Raw genomic sequence first — 20,402 nt, 5'->3', positions numbered from 1 at the left:
GATGATCCAGAAAAGGATTGGGAGAATGTCATATGGTCGATGAAACCAAAATAGAACTTTTTTTGGTAACTTGTCGTGTTTGGAGGAGAAATAATGCTGAGTTGCACTGTGAAACATGGGGGTGGAAACATCATGCTTTGGGGCTGTTTTTTTGCTAATGGACCAAAACAACTAATCCATATAAAGGAAAGAATTAATGGGGCCATGTATCGTGAGATTTTGAGTAAAAATCTCCTTCCATCAGCAAAGGCATTGAAGATGAAACGTGTCTAGGTCTTTCAGCATGACAATGATCCCAAACACACCGCCTGGGCAATGAAGGAGTGGCTTCATAAGAAGCATTTCAAGGTCCTAGTCAGCCTCCAGATCTCAACCCCATAGAATATCTTTGGAGGGAGTTGAAAATCTGTGTTGCCCAGTGACAGCCACAAAATATCATTGCTCTAGAGGAGATCTGCATGGAGGAATGGACCAAACTATAACAACAGTATGTAAAAACCAGGTGGCAACTTACAGAAAATGTTTGACCTCTGTCATTGCCAACAAAGGGGAAATAACAAAGTATTGAGATTGTTTGTTATTGACCGAATACTTATTTTCCACCATAATTTGCACCATAATTTTAATTTGTAAATAAATGTGATTTTCTGGGGGTTTTTTTCTCATTCTGTCATAATTTAAGTGTACCTATGATGAAAATTACAGGCCTCTCTCATCTTTTTAAGTAGCAGAACTTGCACACTTGTTAGCTGACTAAATACTTTTGGCCCCACTGTAACTTTCATGTGAAATTCATTGAAAACACTCGCTTTCGCATGATCATCTGAAAATACTACCGGGTTTCTACTGATACAAAGCTTAATGCTTATAGCTGAAGAAACGCTTTAACATATAAAATAGCATCAGTAAACTTTTTTAAATCCGTAAAGGTGCCCTATATGTTTCTGTTGAAACAATATGTTAAATTGTTTTCTGATATTTACATAGAGAGTATGTGGCTTATTTAAGGGCAAAAATTGTTCAGATACAGTTTTACAGCTCTATTTACAATCCTATAAATTGTCCCTAAGATGTAATGCTCTGTTTTTGCCTTATTTAGAAGGGTCATGAATATTAATGTTGAGCTCTGCTCTGATTGGCTTATTTCAGCAGCTCACAGCAGTTCAGTTGTTCAGCGAAGAGAGAGAGAGCTTGCGTGCATATGGTTGCCAGATTGTAGAGGTTTAGGTAAAACACAGGATAGTATACGTGTTCTTTTCACAGAAAATCTGATTGGGAGATTTAAATTACTGAAATCTGGCAACCAAAAGCACGAACGCTCTTCTTTCCCCCTGACAAAACCAAAACCAGTATACTATCTGGTGTTTTGGTTATACATGGTACTTGGAGTTTCCTATTGTTACTGTACTAGCATCTTCCATTGTCTAGACAATGCTGTCTCTCTAAGAAACTTTCAATTTAATTAGAAATCGTTGAAGCATGTGGATAAAATTGCTACTTACTGCTTGCAGGAATATAGTTGTAATTGCCCCTTTCTTCAGTTTAAGACGCTGAGCGAAGCTTGCTTGAAATGGGCCGAACAAACGAACGATTTTGAATTAATTGTTGTGGTATCCAATTATAATAAATTTCAACCATGACTGTTGACATTTTTTGTCTGTGGGAAGGGTAGAAAAGTCCTCACATCCCCTGCACAGCCTGGAACATGACGTGTGTCCATGAGAGCTGATGTTTTTGCTGTCCCTGAGTGTTGCTCGTTTACCTGTAGTCCCGATGATTCGGCTCCATCAGTTCCGCCTGACAATGCACATGTTTGGACTGATGCAAATATTGGGGGCATGCATATTAATGATCCCCAACGATTGCATCACAGGTGGTATGTTGAGAAGCACTTATTTTTCCGTGGTGTTTTTCATGCATGAGATTTATATAAGAGGAGGCAAAAGTGTTTGAGACTCACAGTATGTGATGTCCATGTACTGAACTCTTATTATTTCACTATGGCAAGGTTAATTCAATTGTTCATTCTAGGGCACCTTTAGCATTTACTATGGCTTTTCTGAAAGCACACATTTTGGTTCACCTTGCCCACTCAACATGCAATACAGTGATGCAGGTATGACATGGCTAAAATGTGGAAGCGAGCTAGCATTTTAACGCTTTCTAGCATTTTAGAACTTTGGTTAAATTGCTAAAATAAGGTATGTGGTGAACACAAGCTCAGGAAACTTTCACATTTTATTCGACAACATAAAATACATGTTTTACCCCATTTGTGAATTTTTTCGACTAATGCTTTTTTTTTTTTTTTTGGTGTAGTTTGTTTAGAATCTACCTTTGGCTTTTTACTAAGTGTTTACAAAATTCATAAAACTTGTGTTCAAGTATCGTAAACTTTTGTTGATCAGATGATTTTTTTGTTTGTTTTTTTGGGCGATAATTCAAAAGCCTATGGGAAAATCTTATAGGGTTTTTGTTGAGGGAACCAGTGTGATGTAAGCTATTGATTTGCCAACAAAGTGACAATCATACCTGCACTCCTCTTGTGCCATCTTAAAGTCATTTTCAAACTCGATTTTTACTTCGAGTGACGACATCATCTGAATAGCTGACTCTTCTCTTGGGGCGGCAGTGGCTCAGTGGTTCATGTAGGTTGTCTACAAACCGGAAGGTTGGTGGTTCAATCCCCGGTTCCACCTGACCAAGTGTCGAGGTGTCCATGAGCAGACACCTAACCCCAGCTGCTCCCGACGAGCTGGATGGCGCCTTACATGGCAGACGCCGCCGTCGGTGTATGAATGAGAGAGTGAATGGGTGTATGTCAGGCAAGATGTAAAGTGCTTTGGATGGCCATAGGGTCTGTTAAAAGCGCTATATAAATGCGGTCCATCTACCATTTCTAAGATGGCAGACAAGTAAAAATGTTGAGTGGGCTAATGTGGCATCTAAATTTACATATCTATGCTTATGATCATTTCTGAAATGAACGTACGCACAAAAAAAAGCCTCTCTTCCAGATGTTATATCTATAAATTGCAAATGATCTTGAAATTGTATGCAACTGAATGGGCCTCATACCACCTAATGTCATTAACATATAAAATAGCATCAGTCAGGGTACAAATTCTTTAGCAGCATTTAATACGGCTTGTTTTCTGAAAGAACATATTTTGGTTCACCGTGCCAACTTAACATGCAATAGGTCAATCGTATTTTAAAATAACTCCTTGTATATGCAATTCAGTTTTTGTGACATTGATTCATCGCTTATGAAACACTCATTCACAGTCTTATCAACAGGCTCCTCTCTTCCTGTGATGCATTTCCCCTTGAGGTAGTCACTTCACAAGGATAACTTGCATTTTAGCTTGAATGGAACATGTGAGTCAAACATTCTACCCCAAATCCCACCCATATGCTGTCTGACGGACAATATTGCTGCATAAGAGTAGTTCCCTTCTGCGAGTTTTCAGTTGCAGTAAGTCACGTCTCTTGCTGTAGAAGTTACTTACTTAGGAATGTACTTACTAGAAAAGATGGCAAATAAAACCTATGCTTTCTGTGCCAAGTTCCTTTGGACTTTCTGGCATTTTGATGTTGCTGACAGTCAGGCTTATGAAAAGACACTGTGGGTTTTACTAAGACACAAAAACCAACACATAATCTAAATCATTTTATTAATTTAAGTTAGGTAGAGACACTAAACATTGGAACCATGTTGTGTGCTCTTATATAGAGCACTCTTTAGGAAAGTTACAAAAAGAGTATTTATGTCATACGGTTAACAAATGGCAAAAATGAAGAGGTAGAGATTTTAGGCTCGTCACATGCCTATTGGAATGTAGTTTAAACTCGTGTGTTGTCATTTTTTGCCTAAACATACAAAATAGCTGTGGAAACAATGGTTCAGGTTTGCATCAACAAAAAGGGAAAGTGTTAAATGAACAAATGTGAAAATGCATCCTGTTCAGATGACAACATGTTATTGACTGAAACTGAGTCAGTCCCATTTCAAATTCATTTTAGGAATTGCATAATGAATCAATAAAAAAAAGTATTTCCATTGATGCAGATGTTCAAAATGGGCCATGTACTAAATATAATATTCAATGACAAGAAAATCAGGCCATCCGTTTAGATTGACATATACAAAATACCATAATTCTCTGTAGATTAAAGAAAAAAGGCAAAACACTTCCTTCCAACCAGCAGCTGGAAACAGACCAGCGTTTTACCCACTTCTCATGATGTCAACAAAAAGAAATGGGTGGGTGGGGTATATGCAATGTAAAATATTTAATCTATAACATCACATGGTTCATAACTGGGCCCAGTCGGACACATGATCTCCAGCCGCTGCCTTTAAATGGATGGAATTGTGGAACGGAGTGGCATGATGCCACAATGAATGCTGCAGATAATGTTGGCAGTGTAGAGGAAAGTAAATACAGTGCATGTCTACACACAAACGAAACAAAAAAAGTGACAAGAATTTACTGTTCGTACAGTAACATACTGTATAGTTTCACAAAGACGCTAGATAATGCTGGTGACTACATTACGTAAATAGTTAATTACTGAATAGCTCATGTATGATTTCAAAACTATTGACACAGTATATAGATTGAACAAACCTTAAAAAAAGACAACACAAATCAACAAATAAATCCTTAGTGTAGTACACAGCTTTCTTTGTTCCAGAGGAACAATATGGTAAACCTTTGCATCTGCCAAATGCAAGTGCACCAGTCTAAACGCAGTCTTTTCACTTCCTTCTGCCCTCTCAGTGGTCTTATCCTCATGCGGGTTAGAAATGTACCCCTTGTGGGTTGGAAACGGCGCCCTCTAGATCCCATTCTTTGCCTCGTTGTTGTTCATCGCCTCTTTCCTCTGAGCCAGGAAGGGGTACATGCACTTATCTGCACCCAGGAACCGGTACATACACACGATTGCTTCGAAGGGCAAAATGCTATAAAACAGAAACAAATGAGATGCGTTATTACTCATTGTTCCGACAAACTGGAAGTGTTTCAAACTGAAGTTTTGGGACCATCCAAATCCCACCTTTTCATAAAGTTGACCATGTATACAATGCGAGGCGTGCAGATCATGGGCTGGTCTGTCAGGATGGCCCTCATGGACTGTTTCACACAGAACTCCGGTCTCAATGGAGGGAGAAACGGCTCGATCTCTTTCCTGACCCGCCCAGGCGAAAAAAAAAGGAAGGGAGAGAAGGAGAAAACATGATGATTAAGAGTCGTCTTTGTTTAATAAAGTCAGCCCAAAGTGCTTCGCCAGTCAGAGCAAGTCATTATTGAGTGGAAACAGATCCAGCATGCACCTTCTATTCAAGTGGAAGCCCCTATTGTGTGCATGAAAACCCAAGCTGACAGTGACATGAGAGGCCACAAGCAAAGCTACCCTGACTGTTGTTAAGCAATGTCTACTCGAACTAGATACGCATTGTGTCGTTCGCTCCTTTAGTGGCCATCTGAAACCCAATCTTAACATTTGGACGGCTCCTTTCTTTTACCTTATTCTGCATCCTCTGAACATGCCCGTGTCCACCAGGTAAGGACACACCAGCGTCATCTTGATACCGTCCTTCTCCGAAGCCTTGATTTCGTGGCTCAAGGACTCGTGGAAGCCGATGGCACCGAACTTGCTAGCGCAGTAATCCTAGAAAACCAAGAGGAAACAGAGTTTGGTAAACACGATCAAGCTTCCCGAGGCGGTTTTCCTGTAATAGCGCGGGAGCTACGGTTTCATTAGCATTCTTCTGTTGTGTGTGGAGTATAGGTAGAGCCGCATGGGAGGGTTTTGATGTGGTTCGCGGTCGACGGGATCTTCAGAACGGAGTGGGCAAACACAGATGCGTGTAGATAAACACTCTGGAATAAAGGGGCTCACAGCGGCTTGAGTCACTCCAATAATGCGAACCATAAAAAGTCACATTCAAGGAAACATAATAGGTCAGACAGTGTGACTGGGCTTCTGGGACCCTTTGAAGTGAGAGTAAAGATGAGGGCTTGTAAAATAGAAGTGCACGTACAGCTAACAAAACAAAAAAGGTAACTTTCCACAAAAGGCTGCTGGGAAAATGACACCAGTTTGGACGGCAGTGAAAGAAGAGGATTGTACATGTACTAGACTCCGAACTCTAAGGGATCCCTTATATACACAGGCAAGTTTAACGGATTAAAAGTGACTCTAGACTACTCTAGCGCCAATGAAAGGGTTCATTTCTTTAAAAAAAAAAAAGGAAAAAGCTAATTTTTTTTTAGCAATTATGTGTACACGAGTGTTGTATTACTTGACACCAGTCTTGGTCTTGAGACCGGTCTAAAGACTGAGACCAGTCTTGGTCTTGAGACCGGTCTAAAGACAATTTTTTGAAGGTCTTGGCCTTGTCTCGGTCTCGACTGCATTTCTCGTCTTGGTCTCGGACTTGGAGGACTCAGGATTTTCTCTCAAGACCACAACTGCAAGGATAATCACTAAATTGCTGGTGCATTGTCTGATTTACCATCATTAAATGTGATTTGATGTAAAACGTTCTGCTTAAAATACAAGGATTGCACTAAATAACTAGTTTGTAATGTGATTTCTTTTGTTACCGTGCTGCCGGGTTCAAAAGCGATGCATCATCGTCTCAAATGCCCAAAATGTATATAAATGGCCAAAACATTCTGAGATTTAGTTTTTTTATACAACAATATATAACATTAAATATAAGTTATTTTATATATCACAAGAGCAAGAGAGCTGTTTTCATGAATATAAAGCGTGATTTCAAATTATATTGATTTATACAAGCATTCAATAAACAAGGTTATATATATATAAGAATTTTAAACAGTGTCTTTGCTAATTCGACAACGTTGTTATTAAATCAGCTACTTTGAACAAATCGTTTGAATAAATGATTCTGGGAATGTTAAGTAAATGTTAAAGGGCTGATTAAAAGGACTTCACACTAAACTGACAGATGGCGACCAACGGCAGCAAACACTTTGTTGGGGTTTGTGAGGTTACCACTGTCGCCGTTGGACGGCCAATTAATCACTTTCAATTAAAGTCTGTTGGGTCATGGAATGTCTAAGAAGTGACTATGCAGTGAATTAAACACACACAATAGTGCTGATATAATCAACAAACTATTACTTCAAAAACGAACAGACATCTCGGTTCCTATTGGAGTAAGTGCAAAATATCACAGTATGTGTGGAACCCCAGTGGATCATGGGAAATATGTCTCTGCAGCAGGTAGGCCCAGCGTTAGCGTGCTCCTTAATTGGCGCGAAGTGCTAGGAGTGCTGTGCGCCGCGCCAAATTTCCATGCCACGGCGTGCCAACATGCGGAGACTCTCCAAACACGCTCTCTTTTTAATTTCAGTCTGCCAATAGATTTATGTGATGGATGCAATGTACTAACCTCCACACCAGCTGTGCTGAAAAGGCCCAGTGAACTGGCAACTGTCACAATGTGGCCATGGTTCATCTCTAGCATCTTGGGAAGAAATGCCTTGGTGGTCTGGAAGAGGAAGAGAGAGAGGGGGGGAGAGGGGGAGACAAAGACAGTTATTTTGCTGTTGCTGTTCATCTCTGCCAAAGCCCTTTGATCCGTTTTTTTTTCCCTCCTCCCTGACTAATAATTCACTGAGACTAAACACTCATCTCCCTCATCCTGCTGGGGGAGTTAAGAAACACAATTCCATTACAGTCTTAAAGGCCATTTACAGGGAGCTTGCTTTCCACATGCACTTAAGAGATTAATTTATGTACAGCTCAATTTTGTTTTGGTAGTACTAGTTTTTGAGAGTTTTCATTTCCGACATGGAGGTTTAACTTGGATGGGAAGCAAACTACTTTAATGGATGAAGTACTGCACAAGACTTTGCGGTGGTTTCGGATTGGTCTGAAATGGCTTATTAAAAAGGTGAAAAGACCGCTTGCAAGTTCACAACAAGTGGTTTGTCTGCGGTTTCCTTTTCTCCCACAACGAGTCGGTCCCAAGAGTGGCATCTCAGTATCAAGAGCACAAAGCCCGTGCGGCGTACTCACTCACCACTGTCACCACAATACGGTTCAAGACCACAACACCACCGCTGTAGGTCAACAAAGATGGGAAACAAACACCACCTTTTTAGTCTGGATTACGCATTGGAACGATTAAAGGCATAGTTCACTTGATTTAAAAAATAAAATAAAAAACAACAAAACACTAACCAAAGCTTGTGTTAAGGAATGAATTGTAAACCAAACAGAACAAATGTTTTAGGTTTTGTAAACCATATTGAAAAGACACTACTAAAAACAACAAAATCCATTAAAAAAAAAAAAAAAAAGTATAGTTTGAAATGACGAGTGCCAGTAAATTTTGCGTTTTAAGCTTGGTTTAAAATGTGGTTAAAACATCAACTGTACTAACTGAACACTTCTGGACTACATGTTAACTTTTTTCAGCTGTTCTGACATCTTGCCTGGCTGTTATTGACCCTTTCTTTCATGTAATGAATCAGTCATCTTCCACTTTCGCCTCATCCCACTGGACAAAAAAAACAGTGAATAAAAAAAACTAAAAAAAAACTATTATGCCTCATCTTCCATTCTCTTCAGACCTAGAGGAAGTGAGGGGGTGGACACAATAATGATGAAAAACATGACTGGCGTCATCCATTTACTGCACTCTTAGAGAAGATTTGCCGTATAAGCCCCGCAGAACCGCCTGTGGCTTTATAGTCAATCCTCAATGGAACACGAAGCATGCTATGAAAAAGAAAAACGTGTGAGAGCCAAGAACAACAGAGCCCCTTCCAGAGGCCTTCAAATGATATCACCATTTATAAACATGCCCAGTAGAAAAGGACCTTGGCCACACTTGAGAATGGTACCATCTTGCACGGTTCGCACCTCTGCCAGCCGTCTCAACACGGCATTTTGACATGTTGTTGAAATATGGAACTGGAATCTCTCAAATTTACTTCCACTGACTTCATTCTCATGAGGCAATCCACTCGTGCAATTGAGCGCTGCGGTCCACATGCTACGCATTTAATCCCTGATGTTGAGAGTAAACTGTGTATTTTTCCAGTGCATTAAGTGTAAAATTGCTCTTAATATTCATCTCATTGTGTTGGGGGGTTCCTTCAAGGGAGCAGACTTGGACCGGTTTGAATCTGTACTTGTGCCTTGCATGCCAAACTGATGGTAAGTATGCGTGCAAATGAAGCATTAAGATAGATTGGGCCTTGAGTGAACAAATGCCAATATATTCCAAACACTGCAATTTACAATATTAAAATTTGATTTGGAGAGTATGGACTATGTGCTGCCGCCAATAAGACGGATTAGACTAACATGATACAAGACAAAGTCCAGATTCAGGCAAATCGAAAGTCTTTCTTGCATCCAATGAGGATATACTTTTTTTAATTACTCTTGCTGTTCATTTGTGCACTGTAATAAAAGCCATCAATGAAAATGTGATGTGGAGATGCCGACATTTATTAACATGGTAAAGCATTAAGTCGTTGGACAAGGACACCATATAAGCTAATTCAGTCTACATTTACTTTGTATTAGCAAACACTATAAAAGCTTACTTTTGTACATAGACCAACTTGGATCCCAACAATTGTGCAGTTCGTTGAACCCATAGACTGAAAAAAATAATAAAAAAATATGGACGTAGTGTCCCTGACGTCTCCCATAGGATTCTGAAGTGCAGTTTTGAAGCGTAAAAGTAGACAAGAGCTGGCCGTTGCCATCTTGGCAAAGCGTCATTGTGCGTCACGCCTGGATAAATGGGCAATGAGGCAGCACGTGGGCGGAGCTGAGGTGACGCAATGACTAACAGACAGCGGATAAATGGCCGTCCACCTGTCAATCAAAGTGGCCACACAATTATGCAGAACTTTAAGGCGTTATATAATGTAAACGAATGAGAAAAAAAGTCACCCCCCTCATGGTTGTCATGAAGGGCAAAACTAGCCGTATAGACCAAAACCCCAATTTGTACCAGGCTGTAAATGTTTTTTTTCTGCTGTAAAGTTCGGCATTTTAACATTGGGCTCAATGAGATTCTACTCCCTTCGGGAGCCTATCCCTAGTGGCCAGTCGAGGAACTGCAGTTTAAGTGACTTCAGTATTGGCTTCTAGAGAAACTGCGTGAGGTTGCCGCTTGGTTAAACCTACCAAATCAGCAACATTACAACCTCAATTCCTTGATCAATCAAGTTCAATCTTGCAATGTAGATTAGTAACCAAGCTAGTGAATCAACCCAATGTTACCGAACTCAACACAAGTCAAGTAATTGGACTTTAAAAGTATCTGGGATGGCAATTTGGAGCTTGAGTGCCTAAGAAACTAGGCTGGGTTTGATTTGGTCAAGCAATTGGGTTGGTATTGTAATCAACCCAATGATTTGTTAAAATAGCTGGGCTTGACCAAATCAAACTGAACATTACCAGCTCAGCCCCTTGACCATTAGTCTATCATCCCATAACCTTTGAACTTGCACAAATGAGCAGAAATGGCTAAGAGTCTTTGTAAAAAAAAAAAAAAAAACCCGCTATGGAATGAGAGGCCCGGCACTGATGTGGGCATGGCCTTGCTGACCTCTCAGACACAAAATGTGTGAAACCGAACAGAAGTTCATGTCTTAATTCATAGCTTCCGTAATTGCTTCTCAGCGCCTGAGTTTACGCTAAATTAACTTCCAACAGCAGAGAGCTTCCTTGGCCCTTGCAGTGGTTCTATGCCTGTTGTGCTCTCTAATTGATACAAGCTCAAGTGCATCGCTCCTCACAAAGCTCTTCACAGCTGCCGTGTCAGCCTGGATTAGTGCTAATGTTTGACCAATAGGAATATGCACAAATTTTGTTGCACAGAATAGCCCAGATGGCCGTTAATTAGAAGAAAGTGGACCGACCCGAGAAATGTAGCAAAGCATTGGCCAGATTGATGTACAGCCCTCAGACTCTGAAGCCCAGAGAATATAAAGTGGGGGCTAACTGATACGCTCGTATCATATCGCCAATGTCTCATTAAAATGGGGGTCCGGATCTAAGGAATCGGTTAGAAAACCGAACCACTTTATTCAAATAAGCCAAATAAAGCCATTGGTGAATCTTGTTGGCTGGGAGCGCTTCAAATATAAAGCAGCCCCAAATCAAATAACGGGTACAGGTGCATTGATCTTAAGCAAGACCATCTAAAACTACTCAAGTAAGACCCTTCTGCCTGGCTGCTCCCTTTCTCCTGGTCGAGCAGGAATGCAGGCTGGAGAACTTGGCTCCTGTCGTTTGGCATCTTGTCAAGCTGATCCCTAGACAAGAAAGCAATTGTCATATAAGTGGGTCAGGCAGCAGCTCCCCATTACCAGCAAGCTTGTGTACAAGACTCTCCATCCCTTGATGCTTTTCTCTAGGGACAGCCCTGAGTCTTTTGCTTCAACCATGCTCACTTAGCAACTAGGAGGCTTTTACGGACACCATTGCAGCCAGGTGTGGAATGCACCGCTCGCAAATCGCCTATTATGGGGTCAATGTCAGAGAGTAAAAGAGAAGCTTACTCCGCCCAGCTCTCCAAATCTGACTAGACACTAAATCTGGTCATTTGCATCACTTTTACTTCACCAAGTAACAGCCAGTCCTCCACAGTGCCAATCCTATTCTCTAGTCGGTCTAAAAGGGCTCAGCAGAGAACTCGCTGGTCCTGGGACTCAAACGCAGCTGTAAGTACGGCCGAGCACAGACGGCCTGGAAGAGCACCATTCGGAGATAATGGCCTCACTTCCTGTTGGCTCCTCAAGTTGATACATTCCCACCATGCTATCCAACAAAAAGATGATGTCCATCTGGAGTTTGCCCTTCCGCCTTAAGTTTCGAAACGGAGCAGACCGTTGAAATGAAGGCACTGAACCGGCTGCCAGGTCATATTTGAGACTCTTTAAGAGGATGACATGGACCTGTTGTGAAGACAGGCTTAAGAAACTTCTATGACCCCAGGGGAAAAAAATTAATATAAAATTAAAGATTTGGAAGGCAGTGGCTACAACTCTCTGGAAAGTACTCATACAGTTACATTCACAAAACAGCTTTTGCCATTTATTTTTTTTCCAGTATAGACAAAGAAATGGACAGCTTAAAGACCCCAGTTTGCCCAGAGTTCTCTAGTCTATGCATATCCAATTAAAATGCATTGGGCAGGAAATATCAAGGTGGTGTTACTAGGAACAGACAAGGTTTATCTTTTTCAGATGGGCACAGTATATTAAAAGGGATAGTCCTGTCAAAAATTAAAGTCGGTCATCTCACCCTCAAATTTTTCCAAACCTATAGAAACTATTCTTCTGCTGAACACAAAAGATGATATTTTGAAGAACATTGGTAACCAAACAGTTGATGAGTTTATCGACTGGTTACCAACATTCTTTAAATATCATCTTTTGTGTTCAGCAGAATAATACAATTCATACAAGTTCGGGACAACTTAAGGGATAAATAAATGACAATTTTCATTTTTGGGTGAACTATGAGGACACCCTATGAGGACGTTTTGAGTTTTGGCAGATACAGAAAGTCAATTGAGTTTCTCATTTCCAACATGATTTCTCACTTTAATCATAACTGTATTTTGTAATATTGTGTTGTTCATATTTGCCCTTAAGCACAAAGGTGGGGTTTTAGTGGCCTCCGCTGTCACTGCTGAAAAAACAACAACATTCATCTGCTTCATGTGGTGTTGAACAAAGTGATGCTCAGTCTCTGTTCAGTTGTTCTCTTCATAAAGAAATGCGTAATCTAGCCTATATGCTCATTCAGAGGCCAATGAGCAGACGAAGTGGCGTATATGACACGCCAATTTGTATGGCATTTTGGCGTGCTATCAAGACGCATAAAATCGCTTTTAAGCGTATTTATCAATGCCGGTTCATTCTACACACACACACACCATTGTGCATTTTTACATTTTCCAAAAAAAACAATTTAGAATGTTTATACATCCATTTACATTGTGGACACGCACATAATGGTTCGTTTTGGCGTAGACATTCACGCGGATTCACACAGTGTTGACATACATGTGGATAGCTCAAAATGCTTCCAGACAAACACGCCACTTGGCTTTAGAAAGTGGCGTGTATGTTTACGCAAAGTCATGATGTAATGTTGCAATGAGAGTCTAATGTAATGTTTATACAGACTCAAAAGTTTGAAATCAAAGGGATACTTCACCGCTTTCATATTAAACTATGTTATTCGATTAACTAAAACGAGTTGATACATACCTCTCTTGTCTGATGCACTGCGTGCACTTAATCTCTGACGCGTGGTGACGATCTGATAGCATTTAGCTTAGCCCACTAAGCCCAGTTCATTCACTATGGCACCAAAGAGAGATCAAGTTGGAAGCGACCAAACAGCTCCACAGCTTCTTTATTTAAATACGGTTACACAAATAGTTGAACTATCAAGTATGGGGACAATAAAACGCAGCGCTTTTCTAAGCAGATTAAAAAGGAGAACTAATGTATGGTGGAATAGCACAGTAAAAAGTCCCGGCTGAAACATCCTCCCTCACATCTCCCTCTCCCCCCTATTGACAGAAATGAGAGAGTGAGGGAGGATGTTTCAGCTGGTACTTTTTGCTGCGCCGAGTCGAAGTACTAAAGATCTGAAGCTATCAGATCGTCACCGCGCATCAGAGATTAAGTGCACGCACTCAGACGAGAGAGGCATGTATCAACTCGTTTTAGTTAAGGGAATAACAGTTTAATATAAAAAAAGCAGTTAAGTATCCCTTTAAATCTCACCAAGGCTGCATTTATTTGATCTAAAATACAGCAATACTCTGAAATATTAAAAGTTAAATTAACTGGTTTCTGTTTTAATACATTTTAAAATGTAATTTATTCCTGTAATGCAAATCTGAATTTTCAGCAGTCATTACTCCAGTCTTCTGTCACCTGATCTTTCAGAAATCATTCTAATATGTGGTATGATGCTAAAGAAACTTCTGATTATGTTAAACACAGTTGTGCTGCCCCCCCCCCCCCCCTTTAAAAACAATCTTACGTCACCCAAATGTTTGAATTGCAGTGCATCATGATTTACAATCAATAAAAATAAATAAATGTTTTCAACGTTGATAATAAAAATAAACCATCTTAGAATGATTTCTAAAAGATGATGTAAAACTGGATTAAGGGCTGCTGAAAAGTTAGCTTTGCCGTCACAGGAATAAATTACATTTGAAAACCTATTACAATTATTCATTTGAATCGTAATAGTGTCAGCGCTAAGCATCACATTGAGCATGCATACTTAAAATATCCTTTCTGTACAAAATATGTCAACACAGAATGAATTGTAAATAGGAGGACAAAAGAGAAGGGAGTTATGCAGTGTTACAAACCACATGCAAGCAGCAACCAATTAAGAGAACATGTTTGTGTAAGAGAGAAAGAGGAAAAGCAGTGTTGGTGCATTTCTATTCAGCTGGCTTGTGGCTTTAATGACCACATCCTCCGCTTGGTATTCCTTGCCTGTCCTTAATGATTAAGCTCTGCTTTCATCTTAAACCCCCACAAGAAACCATGCATTGCATAAAGCTTAAGCAAACACAACCAAAACCTTAATGAGAATCCCAACTCTACCACTAACAAGTGCATCTGCTACAGCACCACTGCGGCTTACAGTGAAAAACTTCCAAGTATATAAAAGAGAAAGAGTATAGATGGCAAAGAACATGGTTACACTTAAGCTGTATTTGTGTCCAGGCATTCATGCTTCATTAAAAGGACTTCCAATGTTTAGGATGTGCAGTCACATATAAAAACACCTATCAATATTTATTTTCCAGGTGGTCTGGGATGATGTCAACCCTCAATTAAAGGGATAGTTCACCAAAAAAAAAGAACATTTACTCACCCTCAAGTTGTTCCAAACCTTCTGCTGAACACAAAATATATTTTGAAGAAACATTTGATACGCCATTACTTCCATTTTTTCCCAACTATAGAAGTCAATGAAGCGCATCAACTGTTTAGTTACCGACATTCTTCAACATTGTGTTCAGCAGAAGAAAGAAATTCATACAAGGGTTGAAAACAACTTGAGGGTGAGTAAATGACTAGTTTCATTTTTGGGTGAACCATCCTGTAATGCTAATCCTTAAAATATTAAGAGCCCCAAAAGTCAGATGCAAAAAAACCTCCACAATTCTCCTTAAAGCAGCACGATTTAAAACAAACTACAGCTCTACAGACAGGCCTTTTACGCATTTACTGGCAAGAGGTTAATTAGCGAGGCCAAGTGAGAATGGGCTCGTCCAAATGGTACTTCCCCGGGCAGGATGTGCTCTTCAATAGGCTTTAAATTAACAAACCAAGGCAGAGCAGATTGTTCCTGGTGATGTTACCAAAACCCCCTGCTGGAGTTGTCTTGCTCAGAGCTTGTTTATATCCACAGATCGGGGAGCTTTGGAGAGGGCTATGTTTGAAACGACAAGGGGGCATGTTAATAAAACTTCTCCGAGTGGAAGTATGGTTTTAAGATCAGTTCTGATGTTATAACTCCCAGGGACTGAAATTGATAAAGTCAGGGAGGGTAATCTGATCCTAGATCAGCTCCTGTACTGATATTCTTATTGAACGCATGCCAGAGCCTCATAATCTCACAGCCTGTGGATGTCTACTTTAGCAGTACATCCAGACAGAGCCGTAAATATTAATATTGGCTGCCACAAAGGAATGAATGGAAACAAATGGATGACAGGCTTAAAGAGAAGGGGCCAGACAGGAGTGGGGTGATTGCATGAGGAATATGCAAAATGTGTGTTTTTAGGGGGGTGGCCCATCTCAGATGACAGACATTTGTTTGCACTCAACACCAGACGGATTTAACGGCTGAGCTTCTAAGTGGTTGATGTAACTGATTTTGAAAGAGTAAAGTGCTTTTTTAGCATACAAGTCAATTTTTTAAACTTCACTCTGGTTTATGAACATGCATTGAGCAAAAGATGTTTGCTTTCCAACTTGGCTCAAGCACAAATACCAGAGCAAAGAAAGGAGTACGTGCTGAACAGATGGGTGCATGAACAGTGGCATCATGTGATATAGCCCAATCACAAAAAAGGACATTCCACTGCATTTTACCCACTTAAAAACAGAGCTGTACAGTTGATCCACATTGACTTTCAATGTCTGGTTATGCTATTAGACTTTGCAGTATACAGTCAAACCAACAAAATATTCAGACAGCATATATATTTTTTACTAGTGGGTGCAGGACATTATAGTTCATGTAAGCAAGGATAGCAGAACTGACACAGTCGCAAAAGTTCTTCATACAGTGACTTGATAAAAATGTTGGACCAAAAATGTGGTTGTGTTAATGTGACCTTTTACAGCACAGACTGAACAAAATTAAGCATTGCTTGTTCATTGGGTATTATCTATTTGTGTACATAAATTAAACAGCTGACAGGTTGATTGGTAGAAAGTTATGTAATGGAAATTATCAAGATGAATGTTCTGACAGTTTGTCATATTTTATTACCGTTTTCTAAACTAGCGAATAAACTGTGATAATGTGAGAAAATGTTGAAGGTGTCGGAATAAATTTTGGTTTGACCGTACAGTTGAGTCGAGGAGTGACGTTAAACGAGACATACCCAGAAGTGTGCATGGCAGTTCACCACCATGGTCCTCTCGATCAGCTCATCGGGGCACTCCAGCAGGTGGTGGCCGGACACAACACCAGCGTTGTTGATCAACAAGTTCACTTCACCGACTTCCCTGCGCACTTTCTCTGCTGTGGAGTACACACTCTCCCTCTTGCCCACATCTACCACGTACGTATACACCTGCGGCTGAAACGGAGGGACCTCTTCTACACCACCGACAGCTCCTTAGGAAAAACACATTAGATCATCATCGGATATGTAGAAAACCACAAAACTTTCTTTGCAGCTAAAGCTTCATTTGATTACAAAAATTTTATTGGTTTAGAGTTTCAAAAAAACTAAATAGCCAATTATATTTTGCATGATTATAACAAGGTAATTGGATAGGACAGATCAAGTCTATTTTTTAGAGCTAGATCAATAACAGTTTGCTTGATATCAGGTCTACCAATAGATGGCACCAAAATGGTGGGCGTCTAGCGAATAATCACAACAACACCATTGCACCACTACACGTTCAACAGAAAACAATGGTGTTCATAGGCAAACAAACTTATTCGATTATGATAGTTTGCAAAATTGCACAACTTTTAGAGCCATTCATTCTCAAATTAAGATGAACAATAATACATTTTAAAACACAATAAATTTGACAACCCAGAGTGCAACAGCTTAAAGTGATAGTTCACCCAAAAATAAATTTACTCCCGCTCAAGTGGTTCCAAACCTGTGCCTGTCTTCTGTCAAACACAAGATATTTTGAAGAATGTTTTAACCATTGACTTCTACAGCCTAGTTTGGAAAGAAAGAAAAAAAAAACTGAGGCGCATCAACTGTTTTACCAACATTCTTCAAAATATCTTCTTGTGTTCAGCAGAAGAAAGAAACTCATACAGGTTTGGAACAACATATGGGTGAGTAAATAAAATATTTTTGGGTGAACTGTCCCTTTAAATAAGTTATTAGAAAGCATCCTTATACGTTTAGGCTATAACAAATATGAAATAATTGCATATTAGAATACTCATTATAGTATTATATCTTCCTGATGGTTGTTCATAATGATTATTTAGTTATTATTGCCAATAAGGGGAACACTTTCCCTTTTTTTTAAAGAATGGTTGCATATCGGTTGACATTTGAACAAAAATGTATAGGTCCTCCTTAATTTAGGCTATACGCCAAAGGCACTCATTCAAGGAACACAAAACAAACTTAAATAGCTACATGAACCTATACCTAGTCTGCCTGGGATAAATATAATAATTAGCCTAAGTAAACATAAAATGTTAAATCCTTCCATTTACCCTCTTTTGCCATCGGGTTGTCTTGCTCTCTGTAGATCTGCCGCACCATCTCCGCAGTCTCCTCATTGCTGTGGCTGTTGATGTCCCACAGCACTAGTGTAGCCCGGCGCCGGGCGAACTCCTTGGCGAAGAGTCGCCCAAGTTCGCCGCCCGCTCCGGTGATCAGGCACACCTGTCCCGCTACGCTCTTCTCCTTCGGCCGTATGAGCCACTTGAGTCCGGCCAACACAATGGCCCAGAGAACTTTCAGAATGACCACGAAAAACTCCACGAAAATGTTCATCATCATGTCTAATGCCTTTTTGCGACTTTTGTTATAAATAAAAATTAACGTTTCACAATGTTACAAATAAAAGACTAAACAACCTGAGTTTTCCTGTTGTGCTGCTACCATTAGCATTTAATTTATTCTTTAACTATCAGTCTATTTAAAAAGGTAATGGGGTGGACATCCAATTACCCCAACTGTCAAACAACTACTAATATACATATATAAAATCGTATAAACCAATCAAGATAACGCATTAAAACTTCAGAATAAGAGCACCACAAATAAAAGTGTGGATAAATACAGCCGAGTCTGCCGCCAGCGAATGCCCGTATGAAAGCTATCGTATCCCGGCACGGCTGCGCGTGATAGCTGCCAGTGCGCTGCTGCTCTGTGAGAGATCTCGAAACTGACTCACTCCAGTCTGATCTCTTCAGAACCGCTGCTGCTGCTCGCGCTCTATTTAAACCTGCCCCTCTCCACAGGACCCCACAGAGTGATTGGCCCAGATGCCTGATTGAAATTTACATCTACTTAGGTCAGCTGTGGACGTTTGAGGATGGGAAACAGAAAGGATGTGTAATGACTGTGGTTGTACGTTCATTATAGACGGATGGACATATTCAATGCATATCAATGGATATTGTGTGATTTGTGTGTTTTACTGGCTAGAAGAAAAGCCACAAAAAAGCCACGGCAGTATATTTGACAGTGAAATGCGTTGTTATGAGCCCACCACTGAAAATATATTTCTTAAAGGAGTAGGCAGGTTTCCAATAGTTAACATTGGTTAATGTGTTACAGTATTTATTTAAACAGTCCGTCACTGGAATAGCTGAGTTCTTGAAGAATGGATCTGGCTTTTCTCTATCTCAAGAGATGTTTTGTGTAAACTCATGTCTTCACTGCCCTCTGCAGCCACTAGTTGGAACACGTTCATCAGAAGTTTGTGAATCATTTAGAGTTGACCACAGTGCATAGTATTGATAAGTGTTGAGGGTAACACATTGCAAGTAACTTGAGTTACGTAAATCAGATTACTTTTTCAAGTAACTAAATGCATTAAAAAAAAATGAACAACAAAATATGAGTTCTGTTTTTTTTTTTTTTTTTTTTTTTTTTTTTGACTGACATCTCTCCTGTCCCCATAATGAGAAAAATCAAGAGTAGGTTCATTGTCATTGTGTGTACACAGGTTATTGTAGTTTCAGACTAAATGCTGTGAGCATTTACTAAACTACAAAAAATATTCAGTATTCCTCAAAATGAATCAAATCAGTCAAATGCAAAATGAGAATACTATGCAAACACCCAATAATTAAATATTAATAAAACTAATATTTTCATGAATTTAACAATTGCTGCTGACCTTCAATTACTTAGTTAAACTATGAGCAAAAAATAGTTGGAGCCCAGCCCAGCCGAAAAAGTAACACAAAAGAAACTCATTACTTTTCTTAAAAAGTAACTAAGTAACATAAGTTATTTTTTAAGGGAGTGACACTTGTCTGGCTATCAACAGACCAAGCTCAATTTAATATTGAACAAGAGGCATGATCAACTGGCATTATTTGAAGGACTCTTCAGGACTCTGTATGTATTTGGATAGTCCTTTAACCAACCAGACCACAAGAGGCTTGATTAACAGACAAACGACCCATCATTTTTTCTCTATCTGTCATCGTGTTAAGCCCGCCAGGTGGATAAGCCAGTCTGTGATTGGTTCCCACAAAAGTGTAACAGAAGCAGTAGAAATTAATGTGCAGGTTACCAGACTGAGTTGCGGGGTGAAATCAAATTGCCGGCAGATCAGGCTGGGTTTACCCAGTCTAGAGTAATGCAATATTGTAATGCCTTACTTTTCAAAGTAACTTTCCTCAACACTGGTGGTGATACCAGAGAAACATCCGGAAACTTAGAACTTCTAAAACACTCAAAAGCAGATCAAGGTCAATGGATGTATGATCACTCGTTCACTATCTTCTTCTTGGTCTTGATAATGTTCTGGGATGCCACCCACTTCTAGACCTTTAACCTCTCTTGAAACATTCCATATTTTCCAAAACTTACAGAAAGATAATAAAATAAGTGTTGCTGGGGGAGGACACATCCGCCAGTCTATATGAACAGTCAG

General features: G+C 39.8%; 1 protein-coding gene across 1 annotated transcript; it reads right to left on the bottom strand.

Annotated features, from left to right (window-relative positions):
• Positions 1-3,658: 3,658 nt before the first annotated feature.
• On the bottom strand, positions 3,659-18,709 carry rdh10a (retinol dehydrogenase 10a). Its single transcript, XM_067435175.1, has 6 exons — positions 18,001-18,709; positions 16,682-16,917; positions 7,436-7,534; positions 5,534-5,679; positions 5,065-5,196; positions 3,659-4,969 (listed from the first exon to the last, which is right to left on the bottom strand). Exons 1-6 carry the CDS (start codon positions 18,287-18,289, stop codon positions 4,846-4,848), a joined length of 1,026 nt encoding a protein of 341 aa, XP_067291276.1. The 5' UTR covers positions 18,290-18,709; the 3' UTR covers positions 3,659-4,845.
• Positions 18,710-20,402: the final 1,693 nt, after the last annotated feature.

Source organism: Pseudorasbora parva, chromosome 24 (assembly GCF_024679245.1).
Source record: "Pseudorasbora parva isolate DD20220531a chromosome 24, ASM2467924v1, whole genome shotgun sequence".
NCBI lineage: Eukaryota > Metazoa > Chordata > Actinopteri > Cypriniformes > Gobionidae > Pseudorasbora > Pseudorasbora parva.
The sequence above is the reverse complement of the archived record's forward strand: the minus strand, read 5'-3'. Positions and strand labels throughout refer to the sequence as shown.

Coding starts and splice junctions, on each gene's coding strand:
- rdh10a (XM_067435175.1), bottom strand. CDS start 18,289: ATGATGATGAACATTTTCGTGGAGTTTTTCGTGGTCATTCTGAAAGTT. Junction 7,535..16,681: donor ACTGCCATGCACACTTCTGG/GTATGTCTCGTT, acceptor TTCCTCTTCCAG/ACCACCAAGGCATTTCTTCC. Junction 5,680..7,435: donor TCAGCACAGCTGGTGTGGAG/GTTAGTACATTG, acceptor TTGGTTTTCTAG/GATTACTGCGCTAGCAAGTT.